General features: G+C 33.0%; 3 protein-coding genes across 3 annotated transcripts; 2 read left to right on the plus strand and 1 right to left on the minus strand.

Moving 5' to 3' along the window:
* Nucleotides 1-518: 518 nt before the first annotated feature.
* On the plus strand, nt 519-5,748 carry LOC106105441 (endocuticle structural glycoprotein ABD-4-like). Its single transcript, XM_013285736.1, has 4 exons — nt 519-627; nt 3,760-3,881; nt 4,339-4,513; nt 5,339-5,748. Exons 1-4 carry the CDS (start codon nt 625-627, stop codon nt 5,435-5,437), a joined length of 399 nt encoding a protein of 132 aa, XP_013141190.1. The 5' UTR covers nt 519-624; the 3' UTR covers nt 5,438-5,748.
* A 2,210-nt stretch (nt 5,749-7,958) lies between these two features.
* Nucleotides 7,959-9,678, minus strand: LOC106105431. Its single transcript, XM_013285725.1, has 3 exons — nt 8,572-9,678; nt 8,396-8,495; nt 7,959-8,213 (listed from the first exon to the last, which is right to left on the minus strand). Exons 1-3 carry the CDS (start codon nt 9,285-9,287, stop codon nt 8,034-8,036), a joined length of 996 nt encoding a protein of 331 aa, XP_013141179.1. The 5' UTR covers nt 9,288-9,678; the 3' UTR covers nt 7,959-8,033.
* A 687-nt stretch (nt 9,679-10,365) lies between these two features.
* LOC106105320 (cell wall protein RBR3-like) lies at nt 10,366-13,175 on the plus strand. The gene is made up of 3 exons (XM_013285611.1): nt 10,366-10,520; nt 11,268-11,459; nt 11,554-13,175. Exons 1-3 carry the CDS (start codon nt 10,366-10,368, stop codon nt 13,031-13,033), a joined length of 1,827 nt encoding a protein of 608 aa, XP_013141065.1. The 3' UTR covers nt 13,034-13,175.
* The last annotated feature ends 6,448 nt before the right edge of the window (nt 13,176-19,623 follow it).

A 19,623-nucleotide genomic window follows, 5' to 3' on the forward strand; every position in this document is an offset into this window, starting at 1 on the left:
TAATCCAAATCATAATTAACCTTGTCTATAAACTCTAGAGACATTTGGGTAGGGTCTTCTTCCTTGTTTACATGTAAGTTTATTTGTAGTACTTAATCCTGTTAGTTAAGTTAAATAGATTTTATTTCCTACACTGAGAAATACAGGAAGCACACATTGAACCTTGAACTTTGGCCCATCAAATCTGAATTGGAACATAAATCATGGAATAAGGAAATAAAAACACAGTAACTTAAAGATAAATTATCACATAATTGCGATCGAAACGCGTTAACCTTAAAAATCTTCACTCCCACACTGTTTACTACATATATATCCTAAATTTATGGTGATATTACTAGGAATATTTATAAATATTTTCACTCAAATTTTAAATTTAGTATCATGTACGAAAATAAAAATATACTAAAAAAAAATTTCAAGTCCGGCCCTGTGTTCTTCTGTTGTTGCAGGCTCCCCCTGCAGTATGCAATGCCTAGACAAAACTGCGTCTCTATAAAAGGGACAGATGATTAGATGGCTAAGTACAATCCGGCGCACACGCCGCCGACAAACGCCACATGGGATATTACATCTCTACAATAACTGCAGTCATTTAAGTGCCAGTTTTCACAGATAATTATAATGGTGAGTTTAGAATTTGCTTTACTAACATGTTTAACGCGTTAATAAGCCGTAATCTACAACGATTTTAAAATGTTTCAACAAATTCAATGATTTTTTTAAACAATTAAAGACATTTAACTTATCTAGGATATTAAAAACTATAAAAGGGGGTAGTTCATATACAAAAATAGAGATTTTTTTTATTAAATCTTATAATCAGGAAAAAACAACTAAAAAGTAAGAAAATAATCACAACAATACAACTTATGTACGTTATCTGAAACTTTACTTTCACAGCTTTGATTCTGGAAATTAGGTCATAATCAAAAATAAAGCGTTTGTACTTATTTTGGCGACTGCAAATATTAGTTCTATGTGTGCCATTGGTTTATTAAGAACGAAGTAATTGTATAGTAACATCATTTTACATTAACAAACTCTATACTTAGTTCTAAGAGCCAATACGAATTGAACCGCATCAAATAGTTGCATTTATGCTTTAAATAAAAAGCAAAAGCTGTTGCAAGATGAAAGAGATTAATTCAAATCATTGCAGACATCCTTGCCTTGTTATCCTACCTGGTAATAATCGATCTACTCCATTCATAATAGGAACTAACACGTTTAGGACGAGTATTGCTGTAATAACTGTTTTATAGCACAACAGCAAATGAGTACGTTCACACCTGAATTCACCAAAATGGGGAAGTGACTATAGACATTAGAAATATACATATGCGTTGCCTGCCTTTTAGGTTGGGTTGGGGACACAAATTATTGCCGCACTTAGAGTAGTTTAAAGTCACTAATGTAGACCCTCACCTTAGTATGTATATAGTGTAAAATTTCTACAGCAAAGGACAATTTTTTAAGTGTAATTGTTTAATAGTTACATTTAAAAATTACAAGTAAATATTTCCCAAATAATAATTTGACTGATTTTCTCTTAAAGATGCGTAATGATATAAAGGGCATGCGGACAGTTCAGCGGAACATTATGCAATACGCGATGCATTAAATGCCTACGAGACTTAACCTTTACAGGCAACCGCGCTATTTGCCGTAGTGACAAGCGGCGCATCGTTTTAGCGAATACTTTATCGTTTGAGGACGCAGTGAATCCACAGCCAAACAGTACCTAAACCTAAGTTGCCTCATTAACCACGTAAGGCACACTAACCTTTACGTTTTTGCAGAGAGTCTTTCATTCGTTAGTATTTTAAAAAATTCTGGACTTCAAGAATTTACCGTATCTTTTTAAACATAGTTAATGATTTTGTCTCTATTTAAATGTGGCCTTTACAGTTACTTGCATATTTTAGGTTATTCTAAATTGTGACTAGTGTAACTACTGCCAATCGTAAATAAAGCGTAAAAACACACTTCTTTGTTGCCTAAAATGTCAGCAATCACAGCATATTTTCGAATAACTCTTTTTTTAATAAGAAGCCCTACACTTACGTCACGCTTTAGGCTATATGTTTTCACGCCGTTAAACTTAGGGGTAAATATTTTGGATAAAAACCCTAATGTGGGAAAGAGACCTTAAGTTGGTGCCAACATCAAGGAAGCAAGGTTGCCATGGTTTGACATTTGCAATTTTTTTATTATTTTATACGGATGAAGTCGCATGGGGGAACAGCTAGTTTGAAATAAATATAAACTAACAATACAAAAATTGTTAAATAAAAATAATCGTGCTTTGTCACAAAGTCCGTCCCTGTATTTCGCTAGAGGCGTGCGAGAGCCTAATTAAGCGAACACCTTTTGTCTTTGAGCGTCGAAGTTGGACATTGTGTTTTGGAGGCGACTCACAAATTCTGTGCCATTTTCTCACCGCTCAATGCGCTTACAAAACAAACGCGAAGACAAACAAATGTCGACTTGCGTTTTGCAAAGGACACTTATGAAACGTCCATTCTAATAAAAGTAATTAGATTCCATTAAAAATATTGCAGTCTTATTCTTTGAGAATATCAATTTCAAGAAGATAAACCTCAAAGGGTCCGAAATATATCTGGAAATAGGAGATAAAAATGTAATCGTTAAAAGTCATAAATTTAAATCGTTTTAGTTTTCACAATTTGATGATATCCGTGTAGAAGATTTTAAAAAAAAATTGACATTTATAAATTCAACATAATGAGCACTATTTTCGTTGTATTATTACCATAATTAATGAAGCAAGTTTATCTTTTCCAGTTTATAAAAACTAGAATACGATCTCAAAAATCTTATGTAGTAAAATTAAATAAGAATTACATTACTTTTAACCATACTATTCAAATATTATCAGGCGTTACCACTAAATCGTTCCAGCTCCGTTCTTTCATTGACAATATTAAGACTGGTACGATCTAGAGTGGTGATCAATTTATTTATACCTATTGTGTATTGTAGTTGTAGTTATGAATTAGATATCTATCCAATTAAAAAAATTGTCTAATTTTAATACAGAAAAAATAAATGAAGTATCCAATATGTGACTGTAACGTATTTAACACGTGTCTAGCACGCGAAGGTTACATGGCTCTGCGACACCACGACCGGCTTTGTCTCGTGTTACTAAATTAGCAACACATTAGATGGTTTTCTAGAAATACGCATGTAACCTAAATTCTTAAATGATAAACAATACCCATATATATGTAAAGAAGAGGTAGTCAAATTAAATAAAAATTTCCTTTAATTAGTTGTGAATAAAAATTTGGAGAGGTAAATTACCATGAAGTAAAGGTCAAATTACTTTAACACTGATATGATATAACACATAATATGATGTACATATTATTTTAAAATACAGTTTTTTCGTTCGTAGGTTTAAAGGTAGGTTTCGTAGGTAGAGTCAATTTTCTTAGAATAGGTGCTTTTTTATCAGAAACGATAACCTCAGTGACATAATATCAAAATACAAAACATGTTGTTCTAAGAATTACTCTTTGTTTTTCGATTTATAACAAACATTTAATGTGTAAATTGAATTTCGATTATATAGTATTCTAAAGTTTTATTTGCTGAAGTAATAAAATTCAATTTACATCCACTACGTTCACAATACAATAACATGCCTGATTTTTCGAGAATACCTATTTACATGTCTGCTGTTTTTGCTCACAAAAATCTTACAGGCGTTAAAAATCATTTTTTCCCCAGAGGGTGTTATTGATTTGCGCCGTTCTTGCTTTGGCCGCAGCCGCGCCCCAGCAGCCTGAAAAGGTTATAGCAATTCTAAAACAAGACTTCGACCAGCAACCCGATGGATCCTACGTATACAAGTAAGAATAATATTAAAATACTATAAGTTGGTAATTATAACGCATAGAATTATTTAATGTTTCCAGTTGGTGGGTCCCATACGACGGACAGTCGGAAAGGTTAGGGTACCAATATAACTGTTCAAGGGCAGCTTTGGTAATTGTCGCCTGCGTTTCCTAAAATAGTAAACGAATACTTCAGTTTGTAGCAATTTGAATATAGAAAACTTATTCGTCCTGAATACCTTATATTTCGAATCACTTATAAATGCTTGTCGAGATTTCCTCGGATTGCAACATTTTCAGTAGCTAACTTTGCTTTGCGCTGTAGCTCACGGTATTTCTTATTTACACATAAATATGTAGGTACGAGAAAATTCTGATTGTTGTGTTTTCACCTTTTAAAATTAAAGTTGCATAGTTCACACTATACACAAAAGTGGCTCTTATTTAATGCATTCCTCATAAATGTTTCCAGCTATGAAACTGAGAACGGCATAAAAGCGGAGGAGACGGGGACATTGAAGAAGGCCAGTGGTCCGGACAGCAACGACGTGATCGTGGCGCAGGGAGGTTTCAGCTACACCGCGCCCGACGGCACTGTCATCAACCTTAACTACATCGCTGACGATGAAAACGGCTTCAAACCTGAGGTACGCAATTACAATGTACTATATAAGATTAGGAAAGAAAATCTCTACTACAGTTTGTCATTTTTTAAATATTATAAGTCTTCATTATTTTATAGTTTTTATAGTTAGTCTATATATCCTACCTAAAAATTGTGCACTATCCGTTGCGGAATTCGATAAAGGAAATCAGTGATCAGGTCTGCAGAGGTAGGATCCTTCTCACGATGTGAGTGTTTTCTTAAATAACTGCCTTTTGAATCAGGTCTTTAAATCAACTACTACTTTTAAGCGACTGCTTCTTAAGATGATCTAAGCTCTTCTCTAGTTATTGTTACAATGTATGAAATAATTCGTTTAAGCATAAAGTTAAAAGAACACCAAGCTCTTTTCTGTTTCAAACTAAAACATATTGTCTTTTAAATGTACGTGTAATGTGATTTTAAAAATACTTAAGTTTTATGATGATATTGCATATAAACTCGACATACGCAGTACGAATTCATAATTAACTCTATAAGGAATTATAAATTTATCTAAGCGGCTCTAAATAAATTTATTCAAAACGAGGAATTTTGATGTCAAGTATTTAAACTAACAGTGATTCAATTAAATGTCTACTGTTTTCTGGTAAACTATTTCTGTCGTTAACATCAAAAAAAATATACGTATGCTAATGCACGTGTCCTCAGCGGGTACAAAATTTGTAAAACATTTGCTTAGACGTACGAAGAAAATATTTGTTAAGCATCAATAATGATTGAAAACACTAATAGCTAGCCTTGACTAATCCTTACACGTTCTTTGTGTCTCTACTTTGATCGATTGTTTATTTTTTTAATGTTACAGGGTGAACATTTACCAACACCACCTCCGATACCGCCCGCAATTCAGAAGGCATTAGACTACTTGGCAACTCTTCCACCGCCGCCCCCATCCAGAGCTTGATCGTCATCACTACATTTATGTTGAAATAATTATGATACTCGTTTTACGTCTGCTCGTTAGTATCTGTACTGATTTGTAAGCGCAGAATAGATACATTCCCATTTGTAGATATGTGAATCCAATTTTTTTCAGTATCGTTGCTAGTGTTTACAAAGCGGTATTGATGCATTTTTTTTAATAAAGCAATGAAAAAACAAATAAAAACACGACCGATGAACTGTGATAAAGATTATATCGGCACAAATATGTTATACATTTTATTATTTATTCAATAAATGCAAAATCAGTGCCAAAGATGCATTGTGAATGAATATTGGAAGTTTTATTACGACTTTAGGAATCCGGTCAGTTGATTACACAATATATTTATTAGCATTACAATTGTCCACAGAATCGGTTGAAGGTGTTAACCGCTGAGGTCATTTCCTATAAAGCCTATAATTTGTCTCGAAAACACATATAAAATGTAAACAACATTCAGTTGTTTTAAACAAAGGTTTAATAACGTCATACAATATTAATAGATTTTTTTATTCCTGCAACACGATCACGATACAAGACGATCGCCGGCGTCGTAAAACAAAGACGGATCTACAAATCGGCAACTTTACAGTTTAAAGACGACTATTGGCGAAACATTTGATACGCTGTTTTACAACGTTTTAAATGATAATTTAAAACGATTTTTTATTGGGTAGATATATTAAGCTGATTTCTGCAATAAAAGAAAAGAAAACTTAAAAAAGTGAGATCAATATTCGGTTTACAACGACAATAAAGTAATTATCACCAAAATTATTAACTATACAATTACAAAGCTTACAGATCGATTTAGAACTGTAACTAGGTTGATAACAAAAACCGTTTACTGAAAATGAAAGTTAAATATTGTAATGCATGAAAATCACATGTTCATCTCATCTACTTTGGTTCTCTCAAATAAAATCGTTTCGATTTACCATTTATAACATTGAGTAAAATTTCACACCTTATGTGAGGCGACAGCTTCTAAAAAAATCTAAATAATATAATATTGTTTGACAGATCAAAGATTTGTATAACATCAAAAAACTTTAGACGTTAGTGATCTTTATGTACTAAAAAAAGCTATAATCGACATAGATCAACCAATGCATGAAAATTATTTTGAAAATGTACCATAATACTCAGGGAGTTGTCCAGAGGCATATGATAGTTTTAAATTCACAGAAGACAGGCGTGGAGTAGGAGCAATTCCTCGTTTTGTCTGATTAGTGTGCGTGCCGGAACTGACTTTCAGACCTTTCCCTTACCGCCCTTTCCGTATGAAGAAAAAATGGGAAAGGAAAGTGGATGTCACAGTGGAGGAGACGTAACATTTGGTAGAAATAAGGAAGGCTGGCTCTACGTCAAGGGCTAAAACAAATAACCCAGAGTAGAATATTCTAGAAAACTTTTCTCGATCAGGTCCAAGTGCATCATTGGCTGCGATGATGAGACTGTCGATGAGATCATTACTGTCTCACTATTAAACATGTAAATCATTGATAGTACTAATTCGAGGAATTTTAAAAATATCGCCTATCATATTTCCAAAGAAACGTGACTTTGCTATTTAATGTTAGTGAAAATCAACCTTAAATAATTTGTAACATCCGGTGCGATAACGATAAGGCGTTTTATTGAATGCGTTACGTAATACGTTAAAATTAAAATATCATAAGTTATTTGTAGGCATTTCATCATCTAATGAACAAAAGGTCGCTTGTACATGCGTTGAGTATTTATTCATCTACGTTGTAGAAGTTTATTCGCTTACATTTATTTATTTTTATTAATACGTTCCACAATTGACTAAAACAAGCTATTTTTTTATTATACAGATATAAATCTGTCTGTAATAGAAAAAACTTATGGGTATCTATAGAACCTGTTTGACTAGAAAGACTGCAAGGCCAATGATGAGAGCAGACTAGTTTAAATGTCAAAAAATTAAAGTTTTCCACTTAACTATAATAAAATTAAATACGAGAATTTATTTTTATGTTCCGCTTTCAATACTCTGAGAGAATAACCGCCGGCTGAAGCCAAGATGCCACCAATTTCAAAGAACGCAACAATTTAATATTAAATAGAGAGGTGACGATTATGAATATGATTAAGCCACCCACAGTTTTATAAAGTAAAGAAACTCAATAATGAATTGAATACATTTCGATTACTTAACACTCCAGTACAATGAACATAGTACAGAGTTATTGATACAAAAATTACAAACGCATTATCAATGAGTTTACAGACGTCTAACATTTGGAATGTTTGAGAAGATATCAAATATTAATATTGACAAATTGGCTTCGGTTGAATGTGTAAAAATTATAATTTACACAATACACTATCAGACAGCAATAATGGTCAAACCTGTTATAAGCAAAGTGACTTAATTAAATAGAGAAATGATTTTTATCAATGTATCGTATAATTTAGACATTAAAGTTACATTTAATTAATTAAAAACTTGTTTATGGGAAAAGAATATACGTTACAAATAAATTCTTTTATTTTTAGATTACTAACAACTATTTTAATAATTTAGAATAGTGAGAATGTTTTAAGACTAGTCGAATTTTCTTGTAGGTTCTGTTACGGGTTGTGGGGTTGATTTTGTAGCTAGATACGCCAAGGCGCGTGCGATTTCTGGTGGGATTGGGGGAGGCGTAGGCAGGTGGGCGCCGATTGGTCTGTAGCCGTTTTCGTCCGCAGTGTATGATAAGCTGATGTCGTTGCCGTCTTTGTCCTGAATTAATTTCGAAACATTAAGTATGAAAATAATACAAAGATTATGCTTTGATTAAAACGTAACAAAGGACAAAATATACAAACTTTTTCTTGCATTTCCGATACTTGAAACTTATATATACTCTTACATATAGTTTGTTCTTAAATGTATTCTTTAACATAAGCTAAAAATATACTTACTTTGTATGAGAATCCACCAGAAACAGCCTCACCAGTCTCGTCATTTATTGATTTTAATAAGCCGTCCTCGAATACTTTCGTGCCATCACCGCCTTCGAAGCTGTAGAATAGAATATCAAATTAATAAGAAAATTTTTATGAAAAATACGTTATTTAAGACTGCTCTTCACAGTTACCTATAATGAAAGTTACCGCTATGTGCATACACGAAGTTCCTTTCCGTTACAATTGGTACAACAGGGTCACGTGTTCGTTTTCGTTTTACAATTTTGATTTGGCTTTTGTCTTTAACAGGTGTATTTGACGGACTTTCTGTAGAAGTTGTTGGAAGCGACGATATACCGGAATTATTTTCAATGATTTTCTCTTCACTTTGTTTATTATTATCAATTACAACATTGTCTTTTGGTTTTCTATATACTTCGGATTTCGGTAGACGCCTTCCGGTTGGTCTTCTTCTTACAATTGGAGAACTGGTACTTCGAACACTCTCTTTGTTGCTAGTTTCTGAGTCATATACAACACTAACGGGTATCTGCAGACTTCTTTCGCTGTCTGTTGTTGACTGGCGTTGAATTTTTTTCTGCTCAACTTTGTCTATTTGTTTCGGTACATCAGCTACTTCCGGTGTCGCATCCGTATTTTGTTTTGCATTCTCATTGGGAACGATGGGATCATCTTTCTCAGTTTGGAAATTAGCGGACAGTTTAATGGCTTTATTTTCACGAATGTCTTCACTATCATAAATTACAGCTACTGGTACATTCTCAGTCGATTCTATTGACGGCGGATGATTGTACCTGTAACGTCCTCGCTTCCCTTGCGCATGTCCACAAAGTAAACTGATTGTAATTACAGCAAAAACTATCACTAAATTACTTCTTAAAAGCATCCTAATTTGGTTTTTAAAATTGTTAAACAACTACAAAACAGGACAGACGCGCTTGTAGCCGTATTGTAGATGAGTCACTAGCACGGGTCAAATCTGTCTTATACCTCTAGATAACCGAATTACTTGTCTGACAAGAATAAAAAAACACTTTATACGTATTATAGGTAACTATATTTTGTTACAGTATGACATCAACGTTTGCATAGTCTTTAATAATGCGGAAGACAACATCAAATACTCGTAAACAAAAACATGATAAAAATATTGGCTTCATAAGGCCCTACCGAAATTCATAAATGTAGCAATCGTTTATCACAGTCCACAGCCATCTAAGTATTTTTAAATATCCAACTTATAAAAATAAGCCATGTCAATGATTCCTATGTAAACTGGCTAAAGTGAAAAAAATCAAACTTTACAGAAAAGTAAGCTGCCGGGACTGCTTTTTATGTTAAATCTCAGACGCTATTTTTCAATCGACGTAAATGTGCAATAAGCAATAAAATACCATGTTATTTATAGTGAATTTACTATACTACGTTTTTTTTTAATATTTCGATGTTTTTCACATTCACATACATTAAATGTATTTACCGCCAAAAAGTAAAGATAATATCAAAAGATTATTGACTTAAAATTATATTGTTTAGGTTTAAAATTCAACACTAAATCCGAAATATAGATATTAAGCTTGTGTTGTAGTTTATCAAATTATTACGTTCATAAATTAAACAATAAAGAAATTATTTAATAATATGAACCAAGCGTGAATAAAAAATGGTACTTAGTTCTGAAAAAAAGTTAGATCGATTACATAGATGGAATAAAAAATCAATTTGAATCGCGACCGATCGTCACCCTTCGTGTCATGTTATTGACACCTAGACGATTGTGCAATTTTCTGAAGAACACATCAGGCTACTGCTAAGGTTGAAGTATTTAGCGTCCGCTGAGGCTCGTACCACCGGCACGCGGGGGGAGGTTAGTGTAAATAGATGAATCTTACATATAAGTGCTTACGAAGTCTGGAGTACCATTCATCAGTAAATTTCGGGAGTGATTAGGTACTAAGATTAAAATGATTTATAAAATAGTTTTTCTTAGTCTCGTAGCGGCGTGTTACGTCTTGGCGGCACCTACGGCCGTCGTGCCATTAGAAAAGCAACAGCCAACCGTCATACCTATCATCTCACAGTCTGAAGAATTGGAACCAAATGGAACTTACAAGTTCAGGTAACTTAATTATAAACAATAATGCATATTAATCAAAAAATAATTATTGTAGTTGATAAAAAATATTAGTGCATTGCTGGCAAATAATATACCAAATGATCTTTTTTTTCTATGTCAATAGCCAAAATATTTTTACGAGTTACTACTCTAGTAAAAATTTGAATGTTCTGTGAAAATAGTTAATTTCTACTGAATTTGAAAAAGTCTGTATCAAACAATAACATTCAAGTACTTAGTATTAGATCTAATATAGATAGTATGATTATTGAATTCATAAAAAAAAGTAAATGTGTTATGCACAGTAAATAACAAAGAGATCCTTAAATAGAATTTTTATAAGGCATAAAATAATTTGGAAGTATATCTGGATTTTTAGTTCAGAAGGTTTAAATTTTCATTAGTTAATGTGTTATAACACAAATTTAAATGTTTTATGCACACGCACACTTGTGACTGCTATTAGCATCAGCTACTGCAAATTCACACTTCTGTAGTACTAACCAATAAATCCAAGAAAAATATACATAGGTGTACATTTTAGCCTATTGTGTTTATTTCTTAGAGTTGACAATAAAATATATATAAAGTAAAACATTTCTAATTTTAATTAAATAAAATCATAAGGTTTTGCATTTATTATATGGTGGTTAGATTGAAATTCTATTGAAAATGCTATGTCTGCTTGGCTTATTTAGCTTAAGTATTTACGAATTGTTTAATTGAACGAGTATATTTGTTTTCTTTTAGTTATGAAACTGGTAACGGAATAAAGAGGGAAGAAGTATCTTACGACAAAGTTATACCAAAGGCTGCAGGTCGTAAAGCCAGCAGCAGTGAGGAAGGTGGGGAAAGTGATGAAAGTGGCGACAGCGATGAAATTCACGTACAACGAGGTTCATACTCATACACTGCTCCCGATGGTACCATTATCACTTTAAGGTAAATTATAATACTAGGTAATGCGTAAAAAGGAAATTCGTTTTATTATGTGTTTAATGATATTGGTAAATTATAAATGTTTATACATTTACAGTTACATTGCCGATGAAAATGGCTTCCAACCTATCGGAAGTCACTTGCCTAGAGCGCCAACTCCAGTGCCGGTTTCTCCAGCTTCAAACGAAAAGACTGGACGCGCTTTGAAGACTCCGGACAACTCTGAGTCAGCATCAGTGCAATTACAGAGTGTTAAGGCATCAGAAGATAAACCTAAGGCTTCTGAGAATATACCCACTGATTCTTCAGCTCAAGTGGTGGAGCAACAAGAACAACCAAAAGATTCTGAAAAATCTGGAGAGAACGCTATTGCAGGCGATTCAGCTACTTCACCTACTCAACAATTAGATGCACAGCCGAAGTCAGCTGAAACTATAGTTTCGGGTGAACCTGGACAAAAAGTTGAAACCACAGAAAACGCAGCAACTCCTCAGGCCGAAGTGAAGTCTGAATCGGCCGAAGCTTCAGCGCCTTTACAATCTAATGATAAACCAGCCCCTACTGAAACTGGATCACAACCTATATCTGAGCCATCATCAGATCAGCCACAGCAACAGCCACAATCAGACGAAAACTCGCAAGTAGGTGTAACAACTGGACAAAATGATTCCCAAGAAATAGCTGAAACTACACCTGGGTCAGCAGTTCCTAAATCTGACATAGCTGAAGTTCAAACTACGGCAAGCCAATCTAGCGAAAAGTCTGACATCAATGAAGCCAGTTCAGAAACAACGCCTGAGGCTATATCTACAGAATCACCTGCACAGCCAGAAGCAGTTTCAACAACTGAACTTAACGAGCTTGAAAATAATGCGGCAACTACTGAAACTTCCGCAGTGACTGAATCAGGAATTCAATCAGACACAACTGAATCTGTAGTCACAGACTCTCCTCAGACCAGTGAAAAATCAGATGTTACTGAAGCTGTATCAGTAACAACTGATGCTGTTGCAACCGAAGCAGGATCAACACAAACTGTCGCACAGTCAGAAGAAGATTCAACAACTAGTCAAAGTAACGCTGAAGAAAAAGCTGCGACTACAGAAGCATCAATAAGCACTGAAGCTGAATTGAAATCGGAAACCACTGAATCTGCGGATCAAACTATTCCTGCATCAGATGTCACGGAGGCTGGCTCAGGAGCTGAACCTAAGACCAGTGAAGATAATTCACTTTCTGATGAAAAATCATCAGAATCAACGACGCAAGCAGCTTCTAATGAACAAACAACTGGTTCATCTGAATCTGTAGAGACAACATCAGGTGCATCAGATGAAAAAGCTACTGAACCTTCAAGTGAAGAAACAACAATAGCAGTTGCGGTAGCTGGCGATACCACTGCAAGCGCTGAGAGTTCAGTAACAGCGAGCGATGCTGCAGCGGTAGATGAAGCGACAACCGCGAACACCGACGTAACAACGAAAGCAGCGGAAGATATACCACAAGCGGTCTCGGAGTCTGCTACAAGTGCCGCGCCGACATCTGAGGAAGTAAGCGCTTCTGCTTCTTCAGCTTAATTGTGTTGGATAGCAGCTTATTTCTGTCGAAATTGTAAATTAACTTTCTTTCCAGCATTTGACAATCAATAACGGATATACTCAAAAGGACGGGGTACTAACAAATTATGGAATACTTTATATCGACGAAAATGTTAAAAATGTGATATATCAATGTGTTAATTCTATGAATAAGCTTTAAGATATTTTTTTTTAATATCCACTGTAAATATTAAATATTTCTATGAAAATCTTGTAGTTTTATTTTCGTCTTACATGGTTGCCATATCCTGATTCGAAAGATTTTTTGTGTATAAAAAATCTATTTTAGTGATTACTAAATTGCTGTAACTGCGATAACCATACAGGTAGATATAAGGAGAATTAATTATGCTTACAATGGCACTTGCTTTACTGATTTATTAACATGTTTTGGGTACAAAAACATCATTTAAAATGTACATTAATAATGTACATAATTTATTTAAGATTCAAGCAGTTAAATAAGTTAAAATATATGGCATTGGTTCATTTATTTTGCATGTCTGTAATTATCAATTTCTTGTCCTCAGCGCCTAGCGTAAATGAATTATCACTTGTGCAGATGATAGACATTGCTATTTTTTTCTATTGAAACGTACAGTTTGGGAAAAAAAGGAGATTTCGTTTTAGCAAATTTTCTTCAAACAAACACTGAAATACTTGGCAATTATTATTAACTAATATAATGAAATGATATTAATAATGTATTAAACCTAGTTTGTTTTTAAAATTGTTGATGACGAAAAACAATTTTTCAAAATAGCAACATAATTATGAATCCCAATAATATAATAAGTAACACGTGTTTGTTACATGATAATAATACCGAATCGATCAAATATCATCCATTATTAATTCTCAAAAGTAGTTTGAATAAAGAATATATGTATAACATGCTAACATTAACATACAAGCTGTTGTTTTCAAATTCTCTAGTTTCATCGTATAATTTTATTATTCAACATTTAATTTTGTACCTATTATGGCGATATTTTCAAAATCCAGTTATCTTAATTCTTTAATTTAGAAACGAAGAAATGTTAAATATCATTAAGAAACTCAGGGAAAAATTACCCATTTTATTTAGTTATATTGCGATCTTGCTTTACGTAATTTATGAATTTCAAATTACTATTTTACATGGAAAAGATGATTGGTATAAGTACTTATTATCTTATTATTGCAAGTTTATCAATTTTGGTAATTTAAGATGATAGTAACACATTAAAATTGCCTAAAGATTTCTATATTCTATCTATGTATTTTGTATCATGCGAAATAGTCGCAGTTGTGCATGGAAATTGGTTAAGACAAAACAATCTGAAAGTAATCATAACTACTGGAAGAGAAAAGAGTCAATACATATATAAATACATTTTCTGTTGAAGAGAACTATAAGTCATAAGGTCGAAATACCAGATCGACAAATGTCAAGATCAGGGCACGACTCCAACGCAAATCTTCAAAGAAGCGCTCGGCCCTCCTCTCACTTCCATTACGAAATCATTGATACATTAAATACGTGCACGCTAGCAGGTGACCTAATTTCAACAATATTTCTGCTAATATTGTTTATTTGTCGACGTGTTTGTATTATAACATAATTTGACACAAGAGAATATTTCGCAAAATCTCACATCGGATACTTACTGATTGAAACGAACTCTTGTCTTGTTAGTTTGCACGCCCATTGCGTACCTATCCTAGAGTATATTATTAACAACTATGCCCCATTACGCATAAGATGCTGCGCCAAATGGTGTTTCGTCAAATAATTATTAACGCGTATTTGACACGCGCCTATAAAACAAAAGATGCCACAACAGTGACAAACTTACGACATAAAATACCATTAAAAGAAAACGGCTTGCTTCGACCTGTATTATTAATATATACCTACTAAATGACCGCTCTCAATAGAATTCTCGTTGATTTATAATTTTCCTCAGTTCATAATACTGAATAATATTTAAAAATAGAACAATGTCGTCTTACGTAGAAATAAAAAAAAAACATTTAGGTGTACTAAGCCTCCATGGTAAATAATGTTAAATTAATATAATAAATCTACCCCTATCATTCTTCCGTTGTAAGAAGATAACTATTTGATCACCCTACATAAAATCATCTTAACATTAGCTTTCTTAAACGTGAGCCGTAGAAACTATTCTTTGGAGTGAAAACAGTTCGTTTTGACAGGAAAACTACCGCCCAGTACAATGTGAGTGTAAGATAACAACATAATTGTACTGTAGACAATCCTACAGCATTAATTTATTCACCTTGAACCGAAGTACAAATAATTTGATGTCTCTCCTAAAGAATCTGTTCAGTTCAGAGTAGGATGTACGTAGGCCGCCAATGGTAGTTGACTCAAGCGCGAATGATCCATTTGAAGGATAAATTGCAACATCCCAAGAACACACAGAAAGATGTATATTTGAATATCTTTAATCAATAAATGTTTTAATTATTTTTTTACAAAAATACAACAGATCTGTTTAGGCACAAACAATTTGATGTAGGGCTTAAAAATAGAGAAAACTAATAGATCAATTACAATGAACATTACTTTTGTTCAATATATTTCACGATTAGTCAAATAGTCAGAGAGCTTTTTTACTTTCACAGGAAGCTTTTGCAAATGGCAGTTTTGATTCGTTAAGTACTGACCGTGTGCTCGTCTGAAATAATGTAAATGTCTTAAGTAAAATTGTAAAAAACATTATTGAAATGGTAATTAAAAATTCCAAAATAAATGTAGAAACATTAATAAGACATTTCTTTCCATTTGTAGCGAAATACGGCGCCGTGAATATGTCTATTATGTCATTTACGAAACGTCGTCTTCTCACCAGAGACCTTGCTTTTTTGTAATTATCAATGAAGTATTCAATAAAATGTTGAGGCTATTATCGATGGAATGCACTAATCATGTCAAGTCATAAAGACGATGAATCCCTATCAATCATTGAACATAATTTATCATGCGTAAGTAGTTGAAAATTGATAAATTAATGTCAACATAAACGGACAAACCTTTTGTGTATGCTTGAGATGGTAAAGTAAAAAAGGCTTTTATTCTATTCTTGAATTCAAATATCTTAGCTGTTGAACATCGCATGGGTCGTTGCAACTCAATTTTAGGTGTGGCTGGACGGGCATTGGGAAGAAGCGTACTACGCAAAGAACAGCTGACTGTGTGCCGTCAATATTGACGCGAATACTGGGCTTTTTGCCGAAGTATAGTAAAAGTTTACACTTTTACCGAAGCATACTCGTAGTATAGTAATTTATAGGAAGTTAGTTAGAATGCTGCGAACTATACTACGGGATGAACAATGTTACGTGATTGGTATTTTAGAACTTGTGCTTCCAATCATTATTATAATAAGGAGATAAATACTGTTTATGTGATTCATTTAAGGCAAACACTCTACATCCTTGTACGAGTTTGCCTTCTAAGAAAATGTGCTCAGGTTTCGTTTATTAATTGAAATTCATATGACCTAGAGAATTATGAATTAAAAAGTTACCTAGTGACAAATACATTTCGCGAGAATTTTTATACGACTTTGTAACATGCCTTTAAATTACATTTTAAACCTAAAATAATAATAGGAAATTAACTGCAGCTAAACGATCACGTAACCCTGGAACCCCCTGAAATGCATAGCTTCCGGATTGAAAGGATTAAGTTTTAAGACCATTATTATTAAACGAAAAAAAAAAAACTTAGTGCAGATATAACTTAAGAGACAATAGGAATACTAATGTTAAGTAGTAGTAACATATTTAAAGTGAGTTTATCCTTGACCACATTGCTATCCTTAAAAATGATATATTATTTTTGATTTTACTGATACATGATGACATAATGTGTTGATCTTCTCAAGAAAGCAAGTTTAGACTAGTTGTTTAACCAAATCTGTACATGTGGAACGAGTCAGTGTAACGCGTGATGGACGCTTATGTTTAATGCATGCAAATAAATTAATCAAATTATAAACTGGAATACAATTATTTTGAACATGTCGTTTCTTTGACATTTCGGATAGTAACTAAATTATTAAATAGGTACTATGACAAGGTCAATCAAATAATTAATATAGTATCTATACATATTGCTTTATAGGTCATGTTACGATGCCAAAGTAAAAGCAGTGTAAGGAATTTGTATTTTCGCCCTTGACTTACAAAATAAGAACCCAGAAGTTCCATTTGCCACGACTATAAAAAATGTTCTTCGCTTCTTTACACTTACATATTCCCTCATTAGTAATTAGATGTCTTGGAGAATGTGTTTGAAAATAAAAAAACAAACTGACCTTTGGCGTAAATGTGAAACTATGATGACGAATGTCTTTGCCCACGAGGTATGATGCACCGCTTACCACAACTTTATTGATGGTGACATTTTACGTAACTCGTCCTTGACAGGTGGTTTAAACAATTGAAGAAATGACTAAATAACACGGAATATCACATTAAATAGATGCCAATGTGAGTAAATCTTCGTAAGATGCTAGGAAATCGTATACGCCGCGTGCATGAACCTTCAATTCGTGTCACGGACAATTGAAATTCTTAAGTATTCCCCCGAGCGGATGAGCTCCAGTAATATTTAATTAACCGTTACTGACCTGTCATTTTGATTAATATCTTTGAAATGAAGAAAAAGAAACTTATCAATGTTCCCGATTTTAATTACCTCTGAGATACGCATTAAAATCGCCTAAATGCTTAATTGCTTGGATTAAGCTATAAAACTGCTAAAAAAAAATTAATTAATAATTTTAAAGTATATTTTAAAAAAAATGACGACATAAGAACATTGTAAAATGTCCTTTAAAATACCTTTTGATGTTTCAAAAAATCTCTTTATTTAAAAGATTACAAGTAATACGTACATGTATTTGTACAGGATTTATTCTTTGTTAACAAGAAACCGACATACAAATCAAACATTTTGTATAGTTTTAGCTATGTAATGCAAACAAAAATTCCGATGTAATTTTAGAATCACAAATATTTAAAATGGGTGAACGATTATTTTGACATCACTATAAGCTAATGTGTGATATTTTACCTTCAAACTTATAATATAAACAAATCATAAATATTTATTATAATTTGCGTATGGTACTATGTCACTCAAACGTATGTATCTCGTTATTAAAAATGTTCTATCACGTTCTGTATGTTTTATTTCTTTGTCGTATCACAGGTAATCATTATTTCATAACAAAAAATGTCCGTACTTACATCTCTGACTTAACTACTGTAATAATTAAAAAAAAAAACGTTATTACTCACTCGAGCAAAACTACTGGCTAATAGAGCGTAATTACACTTTCCGTACGTTAGTGTTTCATTCATCGATTGGTTAGAAGTTATTAAAGCATTTGCTATATTTATTAACTTGATAATATTTACATTTTATTTTAATAAGCTTTCGCCCGCGACTCCGTCCACGTGGACTAAAAAAAAGTATGTGACTTATCTGTTTTTCCAAGCTATCCTCAATATTTAAGCCAAATTTCTTTGAGGTCCGCAGCAGTTTAGAGTTTGTATCTATCAAACATCCATACATCCATATAAATTTTCGCATTTATAATATTAGTTTTAATTATATAGTAAGATGAATTTGTAAAGAAAATAAAAACTTTTCATATTTGCTTCAAATGTTTTGGTATTACAGAAGATTTTTGAATACAATGTAAGAGTCCAAGCAATTATCATGATTTCAATAAAATTTAAACAACTAAGAATTCGCACATAAACACATGAAACGTGAATCTCAAACTGATAACAAGGAATTCAGTGACATGCACTCATAAAACATAGTTAAGATAAGAGATGTTACATGATCGAATCTAACAACAAACGTAATGTATCAAACAGATGGGTTAAGTACAATTGCCTCAATCAAGTCTGTCAGGGGACTTCAGTCAATTGTAATCCGTTACAAGCATAAAAGCACCCTTTTAAGATAGACCGTTGCACAAGGGCCCGCGATAACTATACTAACATGTTGCTTTAGTGTTAAGCAGAAACAACGCCCATTCCTTATGTAATACAACTTCACAATACCCATGCAGAATTCTTAAGGAAAGAATATTTGGTATCTCTTTGTTGTGTTTTAATAACAATTAGTACAAAAATCAATAGGAAAAATAAATATTAAGAGCTGAAAGTACTTGCATACAATCATTCAATAAGTATCGCGCAAAACAATCATAAAATCAGAATGTTGACATTAATAGAGTAGGAATTTAAGTTGCATGCTCTAAAGATGTCGCGGATTACGACCTCCGTAAAAGTCACCTTGCGTAAACACTTACAGTGAAGATTAGAATTAGATATTGCTAATAAAGGGTACGTAATGGTATGTCATGCTATCTGCTATCTATTTGTAATTTTACTTGTCAATATTGTAATGTTTAAAAAATCGCGACATCTCCGCTAAAGCAAGCAAGCACGGTGTCGGGTATGAAAGTGTGATGGCTCATAGCAGAGACCGAGTAAGTGGCAGGGGTGAAGTATATAAGTGAGCGTAGAACTACCAC

Source organism: Papilio polytes, unplaced genomic scaffold (assembly GCF_000836215.1).
Source record: "Papilio polytes unplaced genomic scaffold, Ppol_1.0 DF822845.1, whole genome shotgun sequence".
NCBI classification, from domain to species: domain Eukaryota; kingdom Metazoa; phylum Arthropoda; class Insecta; order Lepidoptera; family Papilionidae; genus Papilio; species Papilio polytes.

Excerpts from the sequence above, each read along its gene's own strand:
- LOC106105441 (XM_013285736.1), top strand. Across the intron at positions 3,882-4,338 it reads GATGGATCCTACGTATACAA|CTATGAAACTGAGAACGGCA; the intron begins GTAAGAATAATA and ends AAATGTTTCCAG. Across the intron at positions 4,514-5,338 it reads AAAACGGCTTCAAACCTGAG|GGTGAACATTTACCAACACC; the intron begins GTACGCAATTAC and ends TTAATGTTACAG.
- LOC106105431 (XM_013285725.1), bottom strand. The coding sequence starts at position 9,287 with ATGCTTTTAAGAAGTAATTTAGTGATAGTTTTTGCTGTAATTACAATC. Across the intron at positions 8,496-8,571 it reads AGCGGTAACTTTCATTATAG|CTTCGAAGGCGGTGATGGCA; the intron begins GTAACTGTGAAG and ends TCTATTCTACAG. Across the intron at positions 8,214-8,395 it reads CTGGTGGATTCTCATACAAA|GACAAAGACGGCAACGACAT; the intron begins GTAAGTATATTT and ends AAATTAATTCAG.
- LOC106105320 (XM_013285611.1), top strand. The coding sequence starts at position 10,366 with ATGATTTATAAAATAGTTTTTCTTAGTCTCGTAGCGGCGTGTTACGTC. Across the intron at positions 10,521-11,267 it reads AATGGAACTTACAAGTTCAG|TTATGAAACTGGTAACGGAA; the intron begins GTAACTTAATTA and ends GTTTTCTTTTAG. Across the intron at positions 11,460-11,553 it reads GGTACCATTATCACTTTAAG|TTACATTGCCGATGAAAATG; the intron begins GTAAATTATAAT and ends ATACATTTACAG.